Source organism: Lynx rufus, unplaced genomic scaffold (assembly GCF_022079265.1).
Source record: "Lynx rufus isolate CCGP_SWC_20201006 ecotype Redwood Valley unplaced genomic scaffold, mLynRuf1.p SCAF_7, whole genome shotgun sequence".
NCBI classification, from domain to species: Eukaryota; Metazoa; Chordata; class Mammalia; order Carnivora; family Felidae; genus Lynx; species Lynx rufus.
Window position 1 is genome coordinate 20,160,936 of NW_025814889.1, and position 24,328 is coordinate 20,185,263.

The 24,328-nt window shown below is 37.6% G+C and overlaps 1 protein-coding gene across 10 annotated transcripts in view; it reads left to right on the plus strand.

Annotated features, from left to right (window-relative positions):
• The window catches only part of MLLT10 (MLLT10 histone lysine methyltransferase DOT1L cofactor), a 240,055-nt gene that overhangs the window by 210,047 nt on the left and 5,680 nt on the right, over window positions 1-24,328 (plus strand). For 9 of the 10 annotated variants that reach the window (XM_047066600.1, XM_047066599.1, XM_047066598.1 and 6 more), the window contains 8 exons: window positions 1,087-1,265; window positions 12,456-12,573; window positions 13,923-13,995; window positions 16,786-16,940; window positions 18,891-19,079; window positions 19,508-19,596; window positions 19,733-20,094; window positions 21,135-21,231. In XM_047066600.1, coding sequence (XP_046922556.1) covers window positions 1,087-1,265; window positions 12,456-12,573; window positions 13,923-13,995; window positions 16,786-16,940; window positions 18,891-19,079; window positions 19,508-19,596; window positions 19,733-20,094; window positions 21,135-21,231 — 1,262 coding nt within the window. The remainder of the gene's footprint in view (window positions 1-1,086; window positions 1,266-12,455; window positions 12,574-13,922; window positions 13,996-16,785; window positions 16,941-18,890; window positions 19,080-19,507; window positions 19,597-19,732; window positions 20,095-21,134; window positions 21,232-24,328) is intronic. The other variant, XM_047066604.1, reaches the window with a different exon arrangement.

Below are 24,328 nucleotides of genomic sequence, written 5' to 3' on the forward strand. Positions count from 1 at the left end.
CACATGTCTCTGTGGAGCAGAAATCATCCCTGATTGAGAACCCTATTGGTTTATTGATATTCCCATCTCTCACCTTTATCCTCAAAGAGCCTCTCCTGTGGAGCATATGAGCATGATCTCGCATCTTTAAAAAATCAACATCTTTTTCTAGTCACTCCTCTTTCCCCTTAACTTTTGCTCATCATCTCTCTCCTTCCTCTTTCCATCCGCTTTTCAGAATGGATTGCTTTCACCCAGTCCTCCCTTCCTTTCTCTTTTCTTTTTTCTTTTCTTTTCTTTTCTTTTCTTTTTTTTTCTTTTCTTTTCTTTTCTTTTCTTTTCTTTTCTTTTCTTTTCTTTTCTTTTCTTTTCTTTTCTCTTCTCTTCCAACTCCATGATGCTTTCTGAGAGTGCTTTCATCCCTCCATCCTTTTTTCCTGTGTCCTTGAAGTGACCCTTACCACCACCATGTAGTCCACGTTGTCATTATCTTTTAATCCTCTCTCCCCGTCCATCCCTACCCCTACTCATCCGCCCCATTCAGTCATAAAGTCTGTTCATTCTTCCTCTTGAATATTTCTAGAATCCACTTACTGATCTTTGAATCTCAAGTCTAGTTCTCTTCTGTTTTCTATATTGTAAACTGGGTGACTTTCTAAAACATAGTCATCCATGTCAGACCTCTCTCTCAATCATGAATTCGGGGGCTCTAGTATCTGCGTTTTGAAAAGCTTACCAGGTGATTTTTAAGCAACTCTAATTGCTTCATTCTCCTTTTTAAGAAACATTTCTTTGCTCTTAGGGATTCCTAAAATACTTACTGTTATTTTTACGAGGCACTTCCTGATGTGATCCCAGTCACATGGCAGAGCCATTTTTGTTACAAATTAAAAATGACTTAGGCTCTTTTTAAACAAGTGTTTTATGACAAGTCAGTATTTAGTCAGTTATTAATACATTTTTTTTTATCACCACCAATAAAATTTATCATTGAGGGGAGGGATCAGGAAGAAATGTGGGTGTTCTGACTTAATGGTTAATATTAAGTATCTGTGACAAATTTGACAGCTAAGTTGCAAAGTATTTAAATAATTTTTTTTCTTTCAGGTATTTATAACAGCAATGATGTAGCAGTATCCTTTCCAAATGTAGTATCTGGCTCAGGATCTAGTACTCCTGTCTCCAGTTCTCATTTACCTCAGCAATCTTCTGGGCATTTGCAACAAGTGGGAGCTCTCTCCCCATCAGCAGCATCATCTGCAGCCCCAGCTGTTGCTACAACTCAGGTAAATTATTGCAGTGCTGTGAAGTGACCTGTAGGTGGGTTTGTCGTTTCTGAAAGCGAATTCCATTGGAGAGGAAAGAAAGAAAATAGGGCTTCCTATAGGAATTTCTAAAATGCCTCAATTTGTTTTGACATGTTAGTGGAAATAATAGACATATTTACATGGTATTTATGAGAGATGACAAAGGAATATGTTGTCTTCAACTGACTGTTTTTAGTTTCTGAGTTTCTAATTTTGTCCTAATGTAAACTGGTAACTTGGTGGGGACTTTTACTCTTTCTTTTAAAAAGTAGGACTTGGGGTGCACGGGTGGCTCAGTTGGTTAAGCGTCTGATTCTTGGTTTTGGTTCAGGTCATGATCTCGTGGTTCATGGGTTCGAGCCCCACGCTGGGCTCTGTGCTGACAAACCGGAGCCTGCTTGAGATTCCCTCCTTCTTTCTCTCTGCCCCTGTCTCACTCTCTCTTTCAAAATAAATAAATAAACTTAAAAAATAAAAACAAAAAAAATTAAAAATAGGACTTCAAAAGTGTGAACCGATTTTGTGGTTTTAAAAATTCCTTTTATAATTTTAAAAATCACAGAAACAATATATGATCGTCTGCTGTCTAAATTTTCAAAAACCAGTGTAGGAGAATATAGGTTAAAGAGTGATCGATCCCTTTGAGTACTATATTGCTTTCTTCCTAGTGGGAGAGGAAAGAATGTACATGAATATTATAAATAAGTGACTCTGTTGGTGATTGTGCATAAATTTATCCCTTTCCTTCACTTTAGACCTGTAACTTGATAGGCCAGTAGTCTTCAGGAATCCTTAAAAGCAAGAGTCAAATCAGAAAAACCATAATCTTGTATTTATAAATAGGACAGTAAATTGGCAAAGCTGTACACACATACCTACTCCACCACCTCACCAAAGGTGTAATAATTTAAAATTCCTAAAGTATATATAGATATTTTTATTTGGAATTCTTTATAATTTTACTTTAATTTTATCCAAGCTTCTAGAAGTAAATCTTAGTATTTAGAGAAATTTATAAAAGACAAATTCCCTTAAAAAAATTGTTTTTAAATGTTTGTTTATTTTTGAAGGAAAGAGACAGAGCGTGAGCAGGGGAGGGACAGGGAGAGAGACACACAGAATTCAAAGCAGGCTACAGGTTCCGAGCTGTCAGCACAGAGCCTGATGCGGGGCTCGAACCCATGAGCCATGATGAGATCACGACTTAAGCTGAAGTTGGACGCTTAACCAACTGAGCCACCCAGACGCCCCCATATAGACAAATTTCTAATTACAAACTATGAGCTAGTTGTTTGTAAGTTGCTATAAATTTATGCTTTACATATGTGTTCATAATTTCCATTGTCCAGGCCTTTAGAATATATATGTACTTTTTGGAGCACCTGAGTGGCTCAATTGGTTAAGCGTCCGACTTCGGTTCAGGTCATGATCTCTCAGTTTGTGAGTTCGAGCCCTGTGTTGGGCTCTGTTCTGATAGCTCGGAGCCTGGAGCCTGCTTCAGATTCTGTGTGTGTGTCTCTCTCTGCCCCTCCTCCACTTGCATTCCATCTCTCTCTCTCTCTCTCTCTCTCTCTCTCTCTCTCTCTCTCTCTCAAAAATAAATATTAAACAAGAGTTAAAAATATATATACACACTTTTTAAGTATTTTCTGTAAGCTGTACATCAGAGTACAGCCTTAGTTATTTTTAAAAATATGTAATGGCTCAGCGCAGTCACCATTATAATTAGATCAGGTATTAGAATAAACAACAGACAGTTCAGCACAGAAAACCAGTGGTGTGATTAGTGGTATCATGTTTGAAAATGAAAGTTAACTATGTGGTGAACCTCTCAACCTGAATAAGGGGAGTTTGACTAATTTGGGAGAGTTTTTTGTAGCTCATTTCACTAGCCCTGGTGAGATAGGCAGCATAACAGGGGTGTGGGGTTAGAGAGGGTGAAAGGATAAATGAGAGAATGGTTCTTGTAAATAGTTTCATCTCTTTTAATTAAGTGTAGCCATATGCTGTTGATAGCTTTCTATCCTTGGACAAAGTCTCACATGAACATTTCCAGTGTGCGTTTTTCTTTTCTCTCTTTATAAAAGTCTGTTTTAATTACTCTCTGGTTAATTCCAGGCTGAATTAAGCAAAAATCTCATTTCTTCTCATTCATTATGTTTGTGGTTTTGGGGGTTGGCATTAGGGAGGTAGATGGGGGAAGTGGTGGTGGAGAGAAATTTATAGCTAGAGGGAAAATTCCACTTAACATATGACTCAACTGAAGAACAAAGAAATCATAGTTGCAAGTAATCCAGGATTCAGTCCAATTAAAATCCTTACTGTTTATCCTCTTTCCATGTTCAGTAAGATGGGTCTCTTATAAATATGATCATCTAGTTAGACTCAAATGCTGCATGCTGAGACAACTGCATCTATGATTCTGTCCGGCAGTAAATGCTTTCTGCCTTCAAGCTGAAGCTTATTTAGCCTGGCTTATCTGTGCTGCTGTAGCAACCATCAGTCTCCAGGCAACTGAGGCACATTGACCTCTCAGTTGAACTGAGTGCAGAACTACTTCAATTTAGCTGCCTGAGACCATAGTATTGGTATTGAATGTGCAAAATGTGAATTTTCTAGGCAATGTGTGAGGGAAAGGGTACAAAAATATTTAGAATAAAGGGAACGTTTAGCTAGGACTCTGACAAATTGGGATGTACTTGGTGATTGAATCCTCTCTTCAAATTGACAAGTTTATTTCTGGTTAACTTTTATATGGGCCCTGTTTGTTTTCAAATTGCACAATTCGTTGTGTTTAGGTAATCAAATCGTAGTCTGTTATTTAGGGTTTCTTTACAGGTAGCTGATTAGCAATGCTGTAAGTGGGTTAATTAAAATTACCGATATTTAAAACGTGATTATGGAAGTCTTGTTACAATTGTAACATCACACTAGCAAGCAAGTATTTTAGAAAATATAAACAGATAATGGAAATGTTAAATTTGAATAATGCCCTGCTCCCCCCCCCGCCCCGCCCCCCCCCATCCCCCCTGCCAAATTTAATGAAGGTAGTAGTTTTTAGTGACTGGCCTGGTGCCAGCAGGATAAAGATCCAGGGGTCATTCTTGATCTTTCTGGCCTCGGTTTTTTAAGTAAGATAGACAGGCCTCTTGTTTGGCTTATTTGCTGTCTTAAGAATTGTTCCTTGGAAAGTGGTCAGGGAGGTAAGATCAGGAAGAGCTTAATAGAAATTAAAAACTGAGAATAGAATTGTGCCTTAATGGGGGAAAAAGGAGACACTTGTAAAATTGTAGGGGAAAACGTGATGCTTAGCAGCCCTAATTTGAAAACACCTTTTAAAAATGTTTGATCAGCTAGTTTTATATTCTTCAGTGTTAAATCCTTTTGTTTTATTTATTTGTTTTTAGAGTAATTATTCTTTCAGATAACAATATAGTTAATAGTTTTTAACATTATTGGAAGATAGAACTACTGTTCATATGATTTATTTTAAATGATGTGCTCTGCCCTTGTTGTATCATGAGTAGAGGTATAGTTTCTGTAGGTGTGTCATTAATTTTTCATTTTGCCTTTCAAATTCCACTCTGTCTCCTAGTTCTACATTCATTCTGTTTGTCTTTTGGGAAAATTCAAGTGCTTTTGTTTGAAGGATGATTCCTTTAATAAACAAATTTTAAGACTGAATGTAATGAAAAGTAGTATTTTCTGCATTCTGGGTTTTGCTTTTGGGTACACACTTCATAAATATAATCCTGGTTTCTTGATAACTCTGTATTTACTATCATAAACAATAAATTTAAATAATTTTAGATGAAGGAACTTTCAAGCATTTATTAATGTGATACTCAGTAAATGCAGGTGTTTAAGTATTTTTAAGGTACAGTTAATTTAAGGACTAATATTTCGCACATTTCTGTGAGACTTTTATTTCAGGCAGCTTTGAATACTTTGTTTTCCAATATGATAACTTTGTGGTGTGTGTGTGTGTGTGTGTGTGTGTGTGTGTGTGTGTGTGTGAGTTGTCTTAGGTGTAGTCCTCAATTTCCTTTCAGATGATGTCTGTCTGATATGACATTTCCATTCTGTTTGAGAAAATGGCTCAGTTTCCCAGGCAGATAGACGTGACTTCAGAAGATCTCTGACTTGATTGGTCAGAATGAAAGTTACACCTTTTATATTTTAAATAGTTTCATAATGACTTGTAATTTCAAGGACATTAACATTCTGAGCAAAATAAGTTTTTATAAGTGCTTTGTGATGTCACTTGCCATTGGGCGATGTACAGGTTCAGTAACCGTGCAGCGTTGGTTGTCTGGGAAATGGGGGAACTAAGTTTGGAAGCCAGGCAGTCTGCCTCTGGAGGCCGCTGTCTGGTTTACTGAATCCCCCCCTCCCATAAAAATGAATTTCCCAGCGATGTGCCTCTGTGTCAAGAGGTATCTCTTTGAAAAACATTGTTAGGAATGTTACTGTGTCCATTTGTGTGCCATAATGCCAAACAGCAGAAATTTGAGTCAGAAATCCATGGTTCCAGGAGCTTTCCTACTCACGAGTATAACTATGGGCGGGGCTTTTTAAATTTGTGGGTGTCCGTTTTTCTCATTTGTAAAATAAAATACTTTAAATACCTGTCCTACCGGCTATAGGGACAGGTACATTATGAAGTTCAAATGAGAATACTTTCTAGACCATAAAGTACTTTGGAATTAAAGGTTATTACACTGATGTTACAATTTTTATAGGACTTAATTTTGGCTGTTACAGAAACAGCCTGTTTACCAGTGAGATAAATTGTACAGAAGCACTTCCCTTACTAAAAATAGTATTAAAAATTTTTGTTAAGATTTATAATTCCATGTTAACATATACATAGGTATATGAATTTTAGTCATTTTAGGTTCAGCTGTTGACTGAGGTTTTTCCAGTTCGTAAATTATTTCAATAGCTGCTTTAGTCCTTGGGGACTAAATTTTTTCCCCTAAACTTGGGTGATGTATTGATTAGGTATTAACCAATTAGGAAACCTGCTTAGAGTTGGTTGGTTATTCTGCCATCCTCTTGTCCAATCATGAGTGTTCAGTGATGGTTTAACTATAATTTAATCCCTCCCACTACTTTATAGAAACTCAATTGTGGGGCATTTCAGTATTAGCCTAAACAATGGTTTTGAATACGTTAAGCTCCTAACAATTAGGGAGCAGTTTGAGGCATTGAATAATGTGGAATGATGCAATTGAACCTGACAGCTTTAACAGTCAGCCTACTCATGGGACCTGAAAGTTGTTCACACTTGGTTTCATCTCTCATCACACGCTGAGTATTAAAGCCTTACTGGTGGGAGCTGACACAGAAATGGGGTCTGTTATCAGAATATGTTTCATAGTGCAAAGTTTGAATTGAGTTGGAGAATATCTGAAACTTTCTGTTGTTCTCTAATTTTTCCTGGAAACTTTTCTGGTCAAATTGTGTTTGCAAATTGGAAAGATGTATAAATTATCATTAAAATATTTGAATTTTATTATATTTGCAGTATTGCTATACTATTAAAAAATTTTTTTTAATGTTTATTATTTTTGAGAGAGAGAGAGACAGAGAGCAAGCAGGGAAGGGGCAGAGAGAGAGGGAGACACAGAATCGGAAACAGGCTCCAGGCTCTGAGCTGTCAGCACAGAGCCCGATGTGGGTCTCAGACTCACAGACCACGAGATCATGACCTGAGCTGTAGTCAGCTGCCCAACCGACTGAGCCACCCAGGCACCCCTGCACTATTGCTATATTATTACCAAAGAATACATAGATTACAGTATCATTGCATAATGAGACATTTATACCATCTAGTTTTTCTTAAGGAAATATGTTTTAATCTTTGAAGTCTAGCCATATTAGTATCAAAATATAATTGATATATTCTCTAATGAAGTTAATGGAAAAATGGAAGCTGTAATAGCTTATGAAAATAATTTTTAAAATAACAAGTTAAAGTTTGCTTACCATGTGCCACGGATTCTTTATAAGCCCTGTATACTAACTCAGTTAATTCTCACAGTATTCTTATGAGGGTGGGTACTCTTATTATCTCCGTGCTTCCAAATGGAAATTGAGGACAGAGAGGTTCTAGTACCTTGCCCTCGGTGAGAAAGCTTGATTTATGGCAGATATAGTGATAAAAGTATTCTCTTCTAAGGATGTATATATGAGATAGAAATTTTTAAAAGTAATATTCAATTTAGTGAATCTGACAAAATTTTGAAAGAATATATTTAATATCATATGTCAGGGTTGGAATGCTTGAAGAAGCTCTACTGTGTTTTGAGCTTGTTTGAATCATGTGATTTTAATGTTTATTGACAGGTTAATTGTGCATTTAAAAAAGCTTACTATAACCCTTTCCTGTATGATCAAAGTATAAAGTTTCATATCCACCTCTAGGTATTGCTATGATACTTTCCAAAAGTGAAGTTTTTATAGGTTCTGTTCTCTCAAACTGAATTTTTGTTGTTTATTCTGTATTATTCTGCCTTTACCAACATTTGGGAGGAAAAAAGCCCTAACAAAACAGCATCCATTTTTGTCTGATATTCAAATAATTGAGTAGGCTTAGTCTGACTTTTTTCCTTCATAATCTGACTCTTTTAGAAGGAGCCAAGTGCCTAGGAATTGGGTAGCGTTGCTTTGCAGCTAGAGTTCTTTTAAAATTTCTCCGTGGTCATAAGCAGACATTTGAAATATAATAGGAGGTGAACTATTAACAGCAGGGGAAATTTCAAGCTGAAATGTCATTTTAATCTTGTTAATATTTTAATATGGTCCGTGAGTCTACTTATGAAACAATAAATTTCTTTGATTTGATTTGCTTTGAGTTGGAATACTGCCTTGGTAGAGACCTGTGTGTCTTTCTAGGTGTTTTAGTATAACTTATTCTAAATTTGCTTAGGGTTCTTTGACTCAGGCACCTAAACATACTCTTTTTTTTTTTTTTTTCCAAAGTAGCTTGAATTTACCTCAATAATTATTCAATTTATTCTTCCTCTACTTGCCTTTGGGTCCATCTGGTAAAATACCTCTCTTACTGAGGCTTTATTACTAGAGTATTAGAATAAGTGTTCTATAACATCTTGGGTGGAAGTGGTTCCTTTCAATTAATCTTGGGGAGGGAACAAAAACTCTGAGGTATCATATATTGGAAATGAAAGCAGAAGTGTATTACGGCGAGGCACCTGGCTGGCTCAGTGGGTTAAGCCTCAGACTCTTGGTTTCAACTCAGGTCATGATCTCATGGTTCGTCAGATCAAGCCCCATGTCGAGTTGGGGAACACAGAGTCGGCATGGGATTCTCTATCTCTCTCCCTCTCTGCCCCTCCTTCCCGTTCCCTCCCCCCCTCTCAAAATAAACGAACTTAAAAAAAAAAGTTTATTATGGCAATATGAACTTAAAATATTTACTAAATATTTTTATCTTGATCTAATCTAACCTATTTTGATTAACACTGTGTTGATTAGATGATATGATTTCAGCGAGACACTATTAACTAGTTTGTCTTATCATTTTTTTGTTTTGTTTTAACTTCTAATTTTGTTTTTGTTTTATTTTAAGTTTACCTATTTTGAGAGAGAGAGAGAGAGAGAGAGAGAGCGCGCGCGGGCGCGCAAGCATGAGCAAGGGAGGGGCAGAGAAAGGGAGAGAGAGAATCCCAAGCAGTCTCATCAGTGCTGTCAGTGCAGAGATCATGACCTGAGCTGAGATCAAGAGTAGGTCACTTAACTGACTGAGCCATCCAAGCATGCCTTAACTTCTTACTTTGAAATAATTATAGGTGTACAGTATATAGAAAAGTTGCAAAAGTAGTAGAGTTCACATATATCTTAGATTTCCTTCCTTTGGCCTCCCCAGAGTTAACAACTATTCTTACAGTGCCAGTAGATTCAAGGAGGATCTCTGTCCCTAGTAGCCCTTCCGCTTACTTGGGCAAGATAAAATTGGAATGTCCTAAGGTGGGTAGTTCTCTCCAAAAAGAATTGCCTGTCTTTTATCCCAGGTCTCCTGAAGCAGACTTCTGGTGTGTGAATCATTGGCTTTTGATGCTCTTTTAAAAATTCCCATCTGACATACGCTGTGGGAGAAGTATGTGTATGTTGTTTTCTTTATTCCAGATTTCTTTTACAATGAAAGCTTTCAAGTGCCCTTTATGTTTCTTTACCAGTGTTTCTTTAGATTCACATGAACTTCCTTCTGTCCTCCAGAATCTTAGTGCTTTCACTTGTTAAAGACAACAGAAAATTTTGAGTCTACAAAATGTCCAACATTATATGTATGCTCTCCTAAGTAAGTTGCCCCTGCCCACCTCACTTACCCTTCTTATTGCTACTAACTTGTAGAATCTTTTCACTAAACTGATGAGGGTTTCTTGGCCCAGAGGTGGCAACAAGCTTATCATGGGTTCCCAACATTAACCATTCTAAACATCATTTCAGAAGTACTGGCTAAGCAGTGTCAGACATTTGTGTATTCATAACTCTTGTTACCGCTTAAAATGACGTTAATGACTTGAGTTTTAATGTAGAGTGGTTTAGATGTTTTAATACACCATAAAATGCTACCTGATAATAACTTTTAATCTCATTCCAAAGTTTCTGGTTTCAATAAATGCAATAATTCTTTAAAAACAAACTACCAGGTAATTTTTACTCATTCAGGGAATTTGGGAAATTGATCATTTAGGAGGATGAAAAATGTATTCCCATTTTAGGTTTTTATTTTATTAACTTTACTTTTGTCTGCCACCTTTATAAAATACCTACTTTCTTCTTTTGGAATTATGGTAAAGATGATTTATCTTCTTCTTGATGATAGTCATTATGCAAATCAGTTATTATGCAGTACTGCTCTGCATTTTGATCCTGTAGTATGGTGGGCCTAATGTGTGATAGAGACACTAAGATAATTTGAAGACTGCATCAAAAAATTTGAAAGCTAATAAGGATAAATATAAAGCCCTTGCAGGAAGAATTCTTCCTGAAAAAGGGTATTTCTGATTGGAGTAGGATCTTTTGATTCTTATCAAGAGACTAAGGCAGCTCATAAAACTGATAACCCAACTGGTGTAACGTTAGTTAAGTTTCAACCGTTACGACGACTGCACGAAACAGGAGAGCCAGAAGGCTGAGATGCAGGTTTAAGGCATCTAGACGTCCATGTTCTTTGAGCGCCACCTCACTCCTCTTTTTCTCTTTCTTCTCCTCCTGTCAGCTGTTGATTCCTGCTGCCAGCAGATGTCTCAAGAAATGACTTTTCTTCCTCTTTCTAGTGAATTTTCCACTTTCTAATCTTTTATATGCTCAGTTGATCTTTTTAGAATTGTATCTAGAGTAAGAGCAAATCGGCTCTGCAAAGGATATTTTTAAGTGTAAGGTACCTGAGATGTTAACACATGGGACTAGTAACATCTGTACTTTTCTGTTTGTCTGTTTGGTGGTTTTTCTTACCCTGGGTTATTTTATGAGTAACCAAGAGGTAAAAAAACAAAAAAACACCTAGCTATATTTCCATTTATGAATTGTATATTTTAGTATGTTACACTACTAAATACCTGGTAAGCATCTAGTTATGATCTTGAAGTTAAAATTATGACTTACCTTTTCCTGAGGGCTAATTGATTGTTAAGCAAAACTTTATGGTATAAATTTATTGGCTTTGTATACACATCTTTAATAAGAAAAATGAAACCCAGGAATTGACCAATTAAACTTAGACATTGAAGAATGAACTAGGAAATATACCTTTTGAAACAGTGGAAAGCAAGGACAGGATTCTATCTCACCGACTACTTCTGTGAATTGTAAAGTCCAGTTTTCATGCCCAGTAAGTTGGCCAGAAGCCATATATAATGTCAGGGTCTGAATCTTCCCAGAAACCCAGTTTATTTTCTGTAATATTTTGCTTTTTATAACTACTGTGTCGACATGTCTTGGTCTCCTGTGTGTAGTTAGTTGTACGTGTGGTAGAACATCCCACATCTTTTGTCCTATGATTACTTAGCCTCTTTATATTCGAATTGCTGCAAGCCTTTGAAATTCTTTTCCAGAATTCTGTTATGAAATAACTATACAATAATTTCATTTTATAAAAGGTTAAGTTTGATCTCATTCATGAAAAAGAATAAGAAGTCTGCTTTAAATCTATGGTTATGTTAAATCTGAAAAGTATTGAGGCTAGGAATAGCCTTCTTAGAGTAACAGTATTTTGTGTACAGGAGATTTGCTCCCAGAATGCCACATTTTAAGGTTATAATATTCTTAGAAAGTGGGAGAAAGTATTCACATCAAAGAAGGCATTTTTATTACATTGGATTACGCAAGACTTTGGCCAGCCTCCGTAGCGTCATCTGTTTAAGGGTTCATTTTCCCTTGTTTGGCACAAGGCCCAGTAGAGGCCCTCAGAATTGTGGTTAGCAACATGAATGAATTACAAACTTTGGACCAGCTCTTCAGTTAGTGGAGCTGGCTTCCTGCCAAAAAGACAGTGCCTTATATGGGGTCAGGGCAAAGCTGTGATTCGTTGAGCTCTGCATTGTATAGAAAACATACTTGTGATGCCTGTTTGCTTTCTTTTAAAATAAAAACAAAACAAAACAGAAAAAGCAGCAGGCTTCCAAGTCTATCAAAATAGGAAGTAACAGAATAGTGTGCAGGTTTTACTAATGACAGAGTTAAGCAATGGAAATATAGCTCTGTGTAGTTAAAATACTAAAAGTAGAAATTGGCCCTTTTGACCTCCTTAGCCAGCCTGTGATGTAAGGGACTGAAGCATTTGTTAGACATCTGTTGTCTACCTGCCTTTATTTTGTAAATGGTTTAATAAGATTAAATAATTAGTCATATGTTCACATGGTTACCATGCCACTGGGTTTTGTTAGTGACTAGATACTTTGAAATTATAGTTAGCGTAGTTAACTTTGAATGTGCCAGTCTTTGTTTTTTTTATTTGGAATTATTTCAAAAAAGTTGAAATGTTGGAATGGTAAAACAAGAAAGAATAAAATTTGCTCTTTAGAAAGTCAGGAATGTTTGCTTATATTCTTAGGTTAGAGAAAACAGTTGCTAGGTCTGTTAGGAAAAGCGTGAAGATATTTTCTCATATCATTCATTTATTTTTGTAATCTTTTCATTTAGGCAAATACCCTATCTGGATCTTCTCTTAGTCAGGCACCATCTCATATGTATGGCAATAGATTAAATCCAAATTCATCAATGGCAGCTCTTATAGTTCAGTCTGAAAACAGTCAAACAGGTAAGTTTTCAAGAATTTTTCAGCTCTCCCCCAGCGTAAATCCCCCCCCCCACCCCATCCCTGCTTTTGGCTCATTTTCTTTGAAAAGTCTAAAGGTGTGGTTAATACAGGATTGTGCCCACTCCCACCCCCAACCAAAAGAGTCACAGTTGGAAGTAAATAGTGTGCGGTGCTGCAAAATAGTGATGTGCTTTTTTTACTGTCTGAAATGTAAATGTTTAAGCAGAGCCATCAGCAGGCAGGAATGCAACAATGTCTCCTGTGACTTTTGTGATTGATGTGTTCAGTGCTCAGTTCTGTGCAATGAAAGTAACATAACACTGGGCTTTTCTGTGAATAGCCTAAACCTTTATTTGCATAATTCATGAAATTGCATTACACAAACTTGGTTAAAAAAAAATCCTGTTAGAGAATTTCTACAGTGTTTAGTAATCCTGTGAATTTTTACCAGTTGACATTTTGTAGCATTTGCCTCTTGTACTGTTTTAATGAGCCACTGGATTTGCTTTGTTTCATTCCATCCTTAAGGATTTGTTGACATGTCCAAGTAGTCATGCCTGTTTGGGGGAAGGGAATGGGTTTAGCAGTTCACCAAGAATGGATCAGTCATGTCTTTACCCTTTCAGGTCAGAGGTTACCTGACTCAGAATAAGGGGAGGACAACCTTGAAAGAGGCCAGATAGGGTGATTTTATAAGGAACTGACTGTAGGGGAGACACAGGTTACTTGTCAAGCAGAGATATTTGGTGTTACCTAAGAATTATTTTGAAGAAATTAATTTTTTCCTTTTAAGTCCAGCATGCTATCTTCCTACTTGTTTTTGTCAATTTAAATATTTAGTGTTATATTTAACTTTATCCTTGGTGTGAGGATCCGTGTAATATGTGTAATTTTAGTTATGGTGTGTGGCTTTATGTCGTACACTATGTATTTTATGACTTGTCTTGGGATGCAAAGTGTTAAAAAATACAAAGCATAAGGATTTGCTGTGATAAGCATACAGATTAGCTGTCCACAGCTGTGATTCATTACTTTAACCGTAGAAATTAAAAGTGGCTGAGGGGAGGGTACTGCAAATGCAAACCACGCTTCTGTGCTGTAAAATTGAAAGGAATGAAAGAACGGAACATAATCCATGGCCTTCTACACCCACAAAAACGTGTAGGGACAACGCCTTACATGCCACAGTTCAGCAATTCTGAACTAGCAACATACTAGATCTACTTTCAGAGTAACTGCGAAGTAGTGGTAAAGGTTTTATGTACGTTTTAGGGAAAATCAGGGCAAGAGCTTAAAACCTCTTATCTAGTGAGAGTCACTTTATCAGCTATGAAATATTTACACTGCAGATCAAGATCTCGGAGACAATGGCCGCAGCCTTGCTGGCAGAGGAAGCTCACCCCGAGGAAGTCTCTCACCGCGGTAAGCGCTGTTTACTCTGCAGAGGCGAGGCAAAGGAGACGTTTGGAGATTTGGAAACTACTTTATCTCCTATCAGAGCACACATTTGTGAGGCTGTAAAAGCATTCTGTAGATAAGAAGCATGTCTGGACAGTCAAGAAAAATGATTCTCAATTAATTTGAATATTAATTTAAACACATGGTTAGACTTTAAGCTTTTAGAAGGACCTACCTTTTCTTAGATTTCCAGTCAATTTGAACTCTCTTGTTTTTATCATTTGTACATTTAGCGACTGGTACTGTTAAATACGTTAATTTGGCTAATTCTTTTTGGTTATGAAATAGTCTTTAAAACCTCTTGAAGCTGCCGACTCCAGGCTTTCAACTTAGGGTTCCAGTTTTAGCTCTGTTGTAGGCAATGCACTTGAACCCTTTCATCTCTGGTTCCTAGTTCTTGGGGCTCATTTCTGAATTCCCTCTACTTCTCAGGGCTCCTGGGTAGCTCAGTCGGAAGAGCATGGGACTCTAGATCTTGGGGTCGTAAGTTCGAGCCCTACATTCGGTGTAGAGATGCCTAAAAAAAAATGAACTAAATAAAATAAAGTAAAATCCCTCTAGTTCCTAAAATTGTTTGAATCAAAGTATAATAAATGTTTACATTCGTTCTGTAAAATTGTCTTAGATATTATCTGAACGAACTTAGGTGCCTTAAATATCTCTGATAGGAGATAAAGAAGTTAGCAGGACACACTTAGCAAAGTTCTACTGAGATGGTTGAATTTTTCTGAGCACAGTCTAAGTGCCCACAACTTCTGTTCTCAGTGGGGAGAATGGCAGAAGGGAATATTGTGCCAGCTTATGGAAAACAGTCGAACTTTAGGCCGTAGCTCTCTTTTTATTAATTAATTATATACGACTTTTAACTTCTATACCTTCTTCTAGTTTGTTTGCTCTCTGCTGTCTAATTTTGTAAACTGTGCCTCAAGAATGGTTAGACTGGGTGAGAATGGAGAACAGAAGGAGGGAAAAGCCCATTCTGGAGTCTTTTTTTTTTTCAACTATGCAAACTTAAAAATTCTATTAAAAATTAAATTTTTCATGCGATGATACTGTTAGTATCTGTTGTTGTATTGCTGATATATTGGTAAAGTCTGTTAAGGAACATCTTTATCAGGAGATTAGTTCAGTAACGTCGAATTTTGCTATTTTCTAGTGGTACCACTAGGTGTGTCTTTTCCTATAAAATTCTTGGATGACCTAAAAGTAGTAGTATTTTTCATAATTGAGCACTATAGGAAATGAAATATTTCTTCTTTTGAAACTAGGAATCAGAAGCACACAATGATAACATCAACGACTAATTTGTAATTTTATGCTGTGATTACTTCTGTACTATTCTATTATTCTTCTTTTCAAAGTAGAAAACTAGGCGGACTTTTGCTCGTGTGTTTAGTGGAGGAAGCATGTCCATGTTCCCCTCTTAAAATATCCTAGAAACTACCCAGAAATTCTGCGAGATCCCTTAGTGCTATTTTGCTTAGCACAATAGTTCTCAGGTTTTCATTAGATAAATGGAATTTCCAACAATAAATCATACTAAATTATTTTTAGCATATATTTCCAACTTTATGTTATCCTTTAAAAATCAGCCTGACATGTAATAGTCTAAAGTATCCTGGCATAATGTATTATTTGAAGAGGGATGGTCAACTATATGTAGCATGTGATGTTTATGTGTAGAATAAAAAACCTCATTTGTCTAACTTGTTATTCAAAGAGATTTTTATAGAGAAGCATAGTGAGGCAGTGGCAGAACACCGGTGGTTGTTAGAGACCTGAGTTGTGGCCCCAGCTCTGCCATTTATCGGCAGTGTGTCTTTGGACAAGTCACTAAAGCCCCATCTTGTTTCCTCCTGTAGAAATGGAACCAGTAAGCCACGCTTTTGACTTCTCTCTCTCCCTCTCTCTCTCTCTCTCTCTCTCTCTCTCTCTCTCTCTCTGGGTTGTTCTGACGATCATATGAGATAATTACATGGAAACACTTTGGAAACTCCAAAGCCCTTTACTAATATATTATGTTAGTGTAGAGGCTGGAGACCAGAAATGGGCATGCTTACCAATTTAAGACAAAAGGTGGACGAGAGAACATTATATACTTATCTTAATATAAGTAATATTTGCTTTGAAAGAGTTAGTTATTACCATTTGAAGTATAGGTCTAAGACGTTTTAGAAATATGTGTATAAAGGGCTCAAATAAAAATTTACTTTGGTCTTGCTAATGCTCCTTAATCCTGAAAATACTAGAAAATAAGTATTTTTTACTTTAAAACAAAGGGTTCCTTCAAAATCATCTTTTTACTGATACTTGAGATTCTGTTGATTGTGTATTAAAATGCTTTCTACATTATTATAATTGTACAGTGTTCCTCTGGTGTTTTGCATATTAAAGCAGAATTGTGGAACTCTTCTTTTCTGGCTAATTATTTTAAAGTTTTCTAATACTATCTTTCCCTCCTTTGTCTAAGGCTGTATCAAGTTCTTTTACAGCTTATTTCAGAGATTATTGGTGTTGTGTTTATGTGTTCTAGTGGTTTTTAATTACTGAGTCTAGCCAGCTATTCCTGCGATTTTTATAATTTGGGGAGGAAGAATGGTAATTACTCAATTTTAGGGTGGATAATGGTTTTATCATTCTTCCAGCATAGGCAGCCTAGAGTTAGAAAACTTGTACGGGAAACGGGCCAGCATAAGGTAAGAAGCGTAAATGCACTCTCTTTCTGTTTAACCTGAGAGTTAATATTTTCAACAGATCTCCTGTAAGCAGCTTACAGATTCGCTATGATCAACCAGTCAACAGCAGTTTGGAAAATCTGCCTCCAGTAGCAGCCAGCATAGAACAGCTTTTGGAGAGGCAGTGGAGTGAAGGACAGCAGTTTTTATTAGAACAGGGTACTCCTAGTGACAGTAAGTATTCTTTTCATGTCTTTACAGAAAGATAGATGGACAGACAGATGGATGGATGTAACAGACACACTTCATCAGGAGTAGCAGTGAAATTATGAAATATGTTTTCTGTAATATGGTGAGAAAGTATAGAGTGGTGGTTTAATAGGGATTCTGCAGTTTTACTACTGGACTTCACTTTACCTGTTCTTAACAATATGATCTTGGGCAAATTTCTTGATGTCAGTATGCTTTAATCTCCCATTTGTAGAATGGGAATAATAATGTACCTATATCATAGTGTTGTTTTGAGGATTAAATGGCATAAAAAATGTGAAGAACATTGCCTAGCTCATAGTAAGCACTTATCTGTTGAGTGGTTATTATTACTCTTTTGAATTAGTTTCACGTTGGTACTTTGTTCTTACCAGTTTTCACATTTTACTAAAACACGTGAGTTACATCTTCTCTTCACTTGTTGGAAGAAAACTTGCTTACCTCTAGAGAATTCATTTTTAAAAATGCATATAGTCAAGTATGGCAAGCTGTCTTCCTAATTTTACAATTTAGATGAGCAAGAATAACGATTACTAAATTACATACAATTTTCATTCATTAAATATCATTCACTTATTAAGTTGTATCATATATCTATATCATCTATATCGATGCCTATATATATATCTTTATATCCATATTTAGTATTTCCAGTGTTAAGTATTATGGAGGGCCATAGGTGAAAAAAGCCAAAAAAGCAAAGTTCCTGTAAGTGGTAGGTAGCTGGAGAAGCTGGGATAGTGTTAAGGATATATATTTTGGGGGGAAAAAAATAGATGGTTTTTTATCATTTGGGGATATAAACTTTTGCTAGTTTATTATATTAAAACAAAACATTTTGCTTCTTGTTAGTAGACAAGTGCCATAAATTGTGGGGTTTTTTTTGTTTTTTGTTTTTTTTTTTTGTGAATGGTGCCTTGACAAAAAATGCTAATTGTGAGGAAATTCATGCCGGGATAATCCTTTAAACATGATAGCTGGAGGACAGGTTTAGCTTAGTCTTATTGCATCTCATTTGGGTACACTAAGGGCTTCTTTGTGGGATTTTGAAGAGGAGGGATAAAAGTTAAATCCTTGGGAAATGACCACAGACGGCTGTACCAGTACAGTTGTGTCTTCGGAAGGCCCTGAGGGCATGTTAAACAAATACAACTTTTAATACGTACATAGAACTTTTAAAGCGTCCATCACCCTGGCATAACTACTCTGTGTTGTCAGTTGAGACGTCCGAGTTGTGGAAGGAATCGAAACTGTATTTGAGGTGACGAGGCCGGATGGAAACGGCCTCGTTTACAGACAGCACACGCCTTCCTGTGGGAGTTGGGATGTGGGCTGCGGTGCGCGCACACTGCTCCCTGCTGGGCAACGTGTGCAGCAGCAGCAGGCCGGGCGGCTCGCCCTCGCTGAGCGGAACCGAGCAGCGCGCGCGCACTTGCGCTCTTGACTGCGGTGAGGGATATTGGAGGGATTCTTTCCCATCTGAACTACGATTTGAATGAAAGATTGGGGCAGGCACTTCGACTTTGTGATTAGGTTTTTATTTTGGCGAGAATAAAACGTAAACGTTCTATCAGTTTTGTTTGAGAAATTGAAATTACCTGAACCAGGTGGGCGGATTTTTTTGATACGTGGCAACAAAGTTTCCAGAGGGTATTATCCAGGCCCACTATCTCTTTATGCTTACATACACACACATACATTATGCTGTATTTATTTATTTCCCAATTTATATCTACATATAAATTTAGAAATAAAAGGAAATTTAGAAATAAAACCTAGTAATATAAAAGTGCTTTACAGAATTTCCGCTTTCCTATTTTAACTTATTTCTAAAGTTATTGACACTTAGGTCTGTAAAATACTTAGTCGTGTGTGGGAACTTGTCCTTATTAAAGCCATCCAAATGTTTGCTAGTTTTAGGAATGCTGAAGTCATTACATCAACTTCAAGTTGAAAATCGAAGATTAGAAGAACAGATTAAAAACTTGACAGCCAAAAAAGAACGTCTTCAGTTACTGAATGCACAGCTCTCAGTGCCTTTTCCAACAATAACGACAAATCCTAGCCCATCTCATCAAATGCATGCATTTTCAGCACAGAATGGTAAGTGTGAAATGTTTATTTTGTATCTAAGGGAAAGTAGGATAGACTCTCAATATCTTTTTCATAATAAGTGAATAATAACTGGTTACCAGTTACATGAAGATGGTTAAGAGGAGGAATGATAGCTTATTCTCAGAGAACGTGAAGAATCTGTTAAGTGATCGACTTGAATTTGCTCTGACTTCTTTAGTACATAATTTAACGATAATAGTTATTTAAATGTGTAGTGATCTCTATTGATTTAAAGCCATGGTCTTCAATAGAGGTATAGATTTTCCCATTTAAACTGGTATTAGAAATAGCAAGACTTAATATTTAAGTGTTTTTAATGTGGGCTTCAGGATAAGCTTTTTAGATAAGCCTTTAATCTTACACATGATGTAATTTAACAGGGTAAATAGGTTTCTTTTTGTCTTTTATTATTCTAGCTCCTACTACTGATTCCTTGAACAGCAGTAAGAGCCCTCATCTGGGAAACAGCTTTTTACCTGATAATTCTCTTCCTGTGTTAAATCAGGTAATTTGGGTGTGGTTAGTTTCATTTCTGTGTTTTTCTGATGAACAATAGTAGATCCCATTAAATGGCTTCAAATGATTTTACACAGTTCTGCTGTGTTCTTCCGCACTTAAGTTTCTGTTCCTTCTTGCATTAGGACTTGACCTCCAGTGGACAGAGCACCAGCAGCTCTTCTGCTCTTTCTACCCCACCTCCCGCTGGGCAGAGTCCAGCGCAGCCGGGCTCAGGCGTTAGCGGAGTTCAGCAGGTCAATGGTGTGACAGTGGGGGCACTGGCTGGTGGAATGCAGACTGTAACATCCACCATTCCTGCAGTGCCTGGAGTGGGTGGAATAATTGGAGCTTTGCCAGGTAACCAACTGGCAATTAATGGCATTGTAGGAGCTTTAAATGGGGTTATTCAGACCCCTGTCACAATATCACAGAACCCTACCCCCCTCACCCACACCACTGTACCACCTAATGCAACACATCCAATGCCAGCCACACTGACTAACAGGTAAGAAACTCCACTTAATTATACTTTGGGTTTTTCTGTGCCACACAGTACTAGTGCTGTCCATGCGTTAGATTGGGAGTTTTAATGTGCTTCTTGTAGATGCAGTCAAAGAAATTAAAATCCAGCAAACTTCTAGGCCAACTGTGTTATTGTGAGAACTGTTTTTGAAACTTAAGTCATTCAGATTAAAACAAAATGAAATCACTGTTAGTAGCAAAGCATGAAATATAATCTGTGCGAAAAATTTCATTCTTGATCTGTGTTCTCTCCCCTTGTACCTTCATCCCCTTACGATACCTTCATGTATCATAAATTCCGAAGAAAAACAGTATTGTAATGAGATCACATATGAATATTGATTTCTTAAAATTGAGCTATGCAATTTTGCTAATTTTATAATCAAAGCTTTTGGTACCGGTGAAGGTCAAATATTTATCTTGAATTTCCAGTGAGTGAAACTGTTTCATTGTACTGGCATTTCATTTGACTTCAAAATAGGGAGACTAAAGCCATGTTGTTATCGAACATACTTTTGAGGAATAAATCATTTTAAATGGATTGCAGGGGATACTACTAAACTATTTCTTCTGGCTCCCTTTTGATTGGTGCTTAATTTTACTGACCATTGGGACCATTAAAAAAAAAGGTTAGGTCAAATCAATTAGTAGTTGAAATTCTTTCTTTGTTTTACATATGTCTTACTTAGTATGGGTTAAATTCTCCTTAAATAAATAAAAATTATTACATGTATGTTACAAACACATTTAAATTTCTATTCCATAAAATACTTAGTGCCTTCTTGGTTTATAATAAGAAGGAAAACAAAACGTTTCTTGACAATGTGAATTCTTGTTCATCTGTGTACAGAGAGAAAGGGAAATAAGATATTTGTGCATGATTTTGTGATCAGAAAGTGTTGTGTTTAAAAATTTGACTTTGCTAACTTATTGAACGTCAAGTTGTAAAGTTGTCTTTCATTTTACATGTTAAAAACCATTAAAGGTATCTAGTAGAAAGTAAGAATTGTAATCGTTTTTCAGTGCCTCAGGACTAGGATTACTTTCTGACCAGCAAAGACAGATATATCTTCACCAACAGCAGTTTCAGCAGTTGTTAAATTCTCAGCAGCTCACGCCAGTAAGTTCTGCGTTTTGATAATACTTGATTTTTATTAGGAGCAAGTGACCCAAGTTGTAATAGGCGTTCAGTGTGGGTATAGGTTATCCACTTTGTGAACAGCATTATGGGATGCGTCACCCAAAAACAGTTTGTCTTGCCATTTGGTATAGTCTGTGGTACCTGTGGCGACATTATTACCTATTCATTTACGAATACTAGACCATGTAGCGTGGTCCTCTTGGAGACCATGGTGATGTGATGAGGGCGACTTTGTATTTTCACGGAGTTTCGCTCTGACAGTGGAGATGGACGATAAATACATGTATAGCTTTTGGTAGTGAGGTACTGAGAAGAAAAATAAAGGAAGATGAGGGGACAGAGGAACAGTGGGACGGGGGCCTTTCTACATAAGAGAGTCTTGCCTCTTTGCGTATGTGACTTTTGAGTACAGACCTGAATTAACAGTTGAAGGAGCGTGAATTTGGGGCATGGGTGAATGGAAGGGAGACACTTGTGAAAGACTGCATGTGTTTATGTTGTGAACACTAGAAAGGCCGGCATGACTGCAGAATAAGAGAGAGGCTGGTGCAGAGGAAAGGAGGTCACAGGTGGGCCTTGTTTGGCCGTCTGGGGCAGGAAATTTAGATGTTAAGTATGATGAAAAGCCATTCGCGTTTTTTTAAGCTTGTCTATTGTGGAAATTGTCAAATGTGTCAAAATAGTATATAGTGTACTAATCACCTCGTTTTAGTAAGTATCTCAACTTTTAAAGTCTTGTTGCATATAGCCTCACTTTTCCTTGGAGGATTATTTTAAAGAATTAATTGGAGGATGTGAACAGAATAACAGTGATATATCAATTCACATTTTTAAAAGATCGGCTTAGCTGTTGCATGGGAGATTGTATGTGTCAGGAGGGGAGATGGTGGCAAAAGAAGAAACAGGGAGGCTGTTGGAGTAGTTCGCAGACAAGATGTGGTGTCGTAGAACAGTGTAAGTAAGGGCAGGCGACTGTCGGGGATTGTGTATTTTGAAGATAGAACCAACAAGACTTGTTTGTCAGACATTCAAGGTAAAGAGGAGTCCTAAACAGTTGGGTGTTGAGTCTTCCTGAGATTTGGAAGACTCGGAGGAGCAGCAGGTTTTGCCGAGAAAACGGAAGTTCTGTTACAGGCAGGCCGAGTTTGCCACGTGTGTTTAGATGTTCAGGTGAGATGTGGACTGGACAGTTGTAGGAGTCTGGAGTCCAAGGAAAGGATGCAGAAATATAAATATCTGAACAAAGGTAAGACTCAAGTTGTGTAAAATGTTTCTGGGAGGACAAGAACTGACCACTGGATTTGGCTGTCTAGAGGTTTTTGGCAGTTGTGCTTTTGGTGAGAAGTAAACGTGGAATAGGTGTCTTGAAGAAGAGAGGAAGAATTGACCAAGATTGGAAGTGTGTGTGTGTGTGTGTGTGTGTGTGCGCGCGTGCGCGCGCGCATGTGCGGGGGGGGGGGGGGGGGAGGTGTGCCTGGCTGGCTCAGTTGGTAGAGCATATGACTGCTGATCTTGGGTTGTAAGTTCGAGCCCCGTGTTGGGTGTAGAGATTTACTTAAAAACAAAGTGTTTAGGGGCGCCTGGGTGGCGCAGTCGGTTAAGCGTCCGACTTCAGCCAGGTCACGATCTCGCGGTCCGTGAGTTCGAGCCCCGCGTCAGGCTCTGGGCTGACGGCTCGGAGCCTGGAGCCTGTTTCCGATTCTGTGTCTCCCTCTCTCTCTGCCCCTCCCCTGTTCATGCTCTGTCTCTCTCTGTCCCGAAAATAAATAAAAAACGTTGAAAAAAAAATTAAAAAAAAAAAACAAAAAAAAACCCAAAGTGTTTAAAAAAAGAAAAAAAAAAGATTGGAAGTGTGTGGCTCACATGCAAGGACACTCTGACTGGCCCTGTGCCGTCATAAACTTAAAGCGAGACGGGGTTAGATGTGGTCAGTGACTCTGTCCAGCTCTATTTCCTTAGCGTACTTCATTGAGTTGGACTGCTTGGTTAATTAACTCAGAATTTTAGCCTTTGTTTGTAATTTTTTTCTAAAATGTGTCTACTGCCTGGGTGGGGTGGGGGTGGTGCCTGGGTGGCTCAGTCACTTAAGTGTCAGACCCTTGATCTCAGCTCAGGTCTTGATCTTGGAATTGTGAGTTCAGGCCCCGCTGTGGGCTCTGTGCTAAGCGTGAAGCCTACTTAAAAAGAAAAAAGTGGGGCGCCCGGGTGGTTCAGTCAGTTAAGCGTCTGACTTCGGCTCAGGTCATGATCTCCTAGTTCCTGGGTTTGAGCCCTGCATTGGGCTCTGCACTGACAGTGCAGAGCCTGCTTGGGATTCTCTCTCTCCCCCTCTCACTCTCTGCCCCTCCCCCACTTGCTCATGCACACTCTATCTCAAAATAAATAAACTTAAAAACATATTTTTAAATCTTCTTAAAAAAATTAAAATCTTTGAAAATAAAATGTATCTACCCACTTTTTGCTTTAGTCAAAAATATATTGAAAATACTTGTTTTGATTCTGGATCATCATTTTCACTGTTACTGTTCTTACGGTGGTAAAAAGAGAGATCGTATATAAATTCTTCTTTAATGGTTGCACTAAATTGTGGCCTTGTTTTCTTATCTCTTTCTCATCTTAATGTGAAGTACTAAAATTCAGTTTATTGGGGGTTCTTCCTGTTAATCAAGATTATAATAGTCTCATTTCTAGAACATGGTTGATTAGGAGGTTTTAGCATAGCCTCGTGCTTAGAGGCCACGAGAACCGAAGTGGTTTAAACTCTACCTTTTCTTTGTCGGCCAAGGTTGTGGGGTGACATTTGTTCATTTACAGGCATCACGTTTTATTTTAAGGCATACTTACTTCTCTCATTTTAAGAAAAACTCTTGCTTGGCCATTCCCCAGCCCCACCAACTGCTGCCCCGTTTTCTGCTTGCCAGAATGGCCTTCGTACTGCCAAGTCCAGTGGACAGTTGTCGTTCTTCTTCCTACTTGATCTGGCAACAGCATTTGACAGAGTTGATCACTCCCTCCTCCTTGCAACGCTTTCTTCCCTTAGCCTTCAGGATACCACATTATCTTGGTGTTCTTCCTA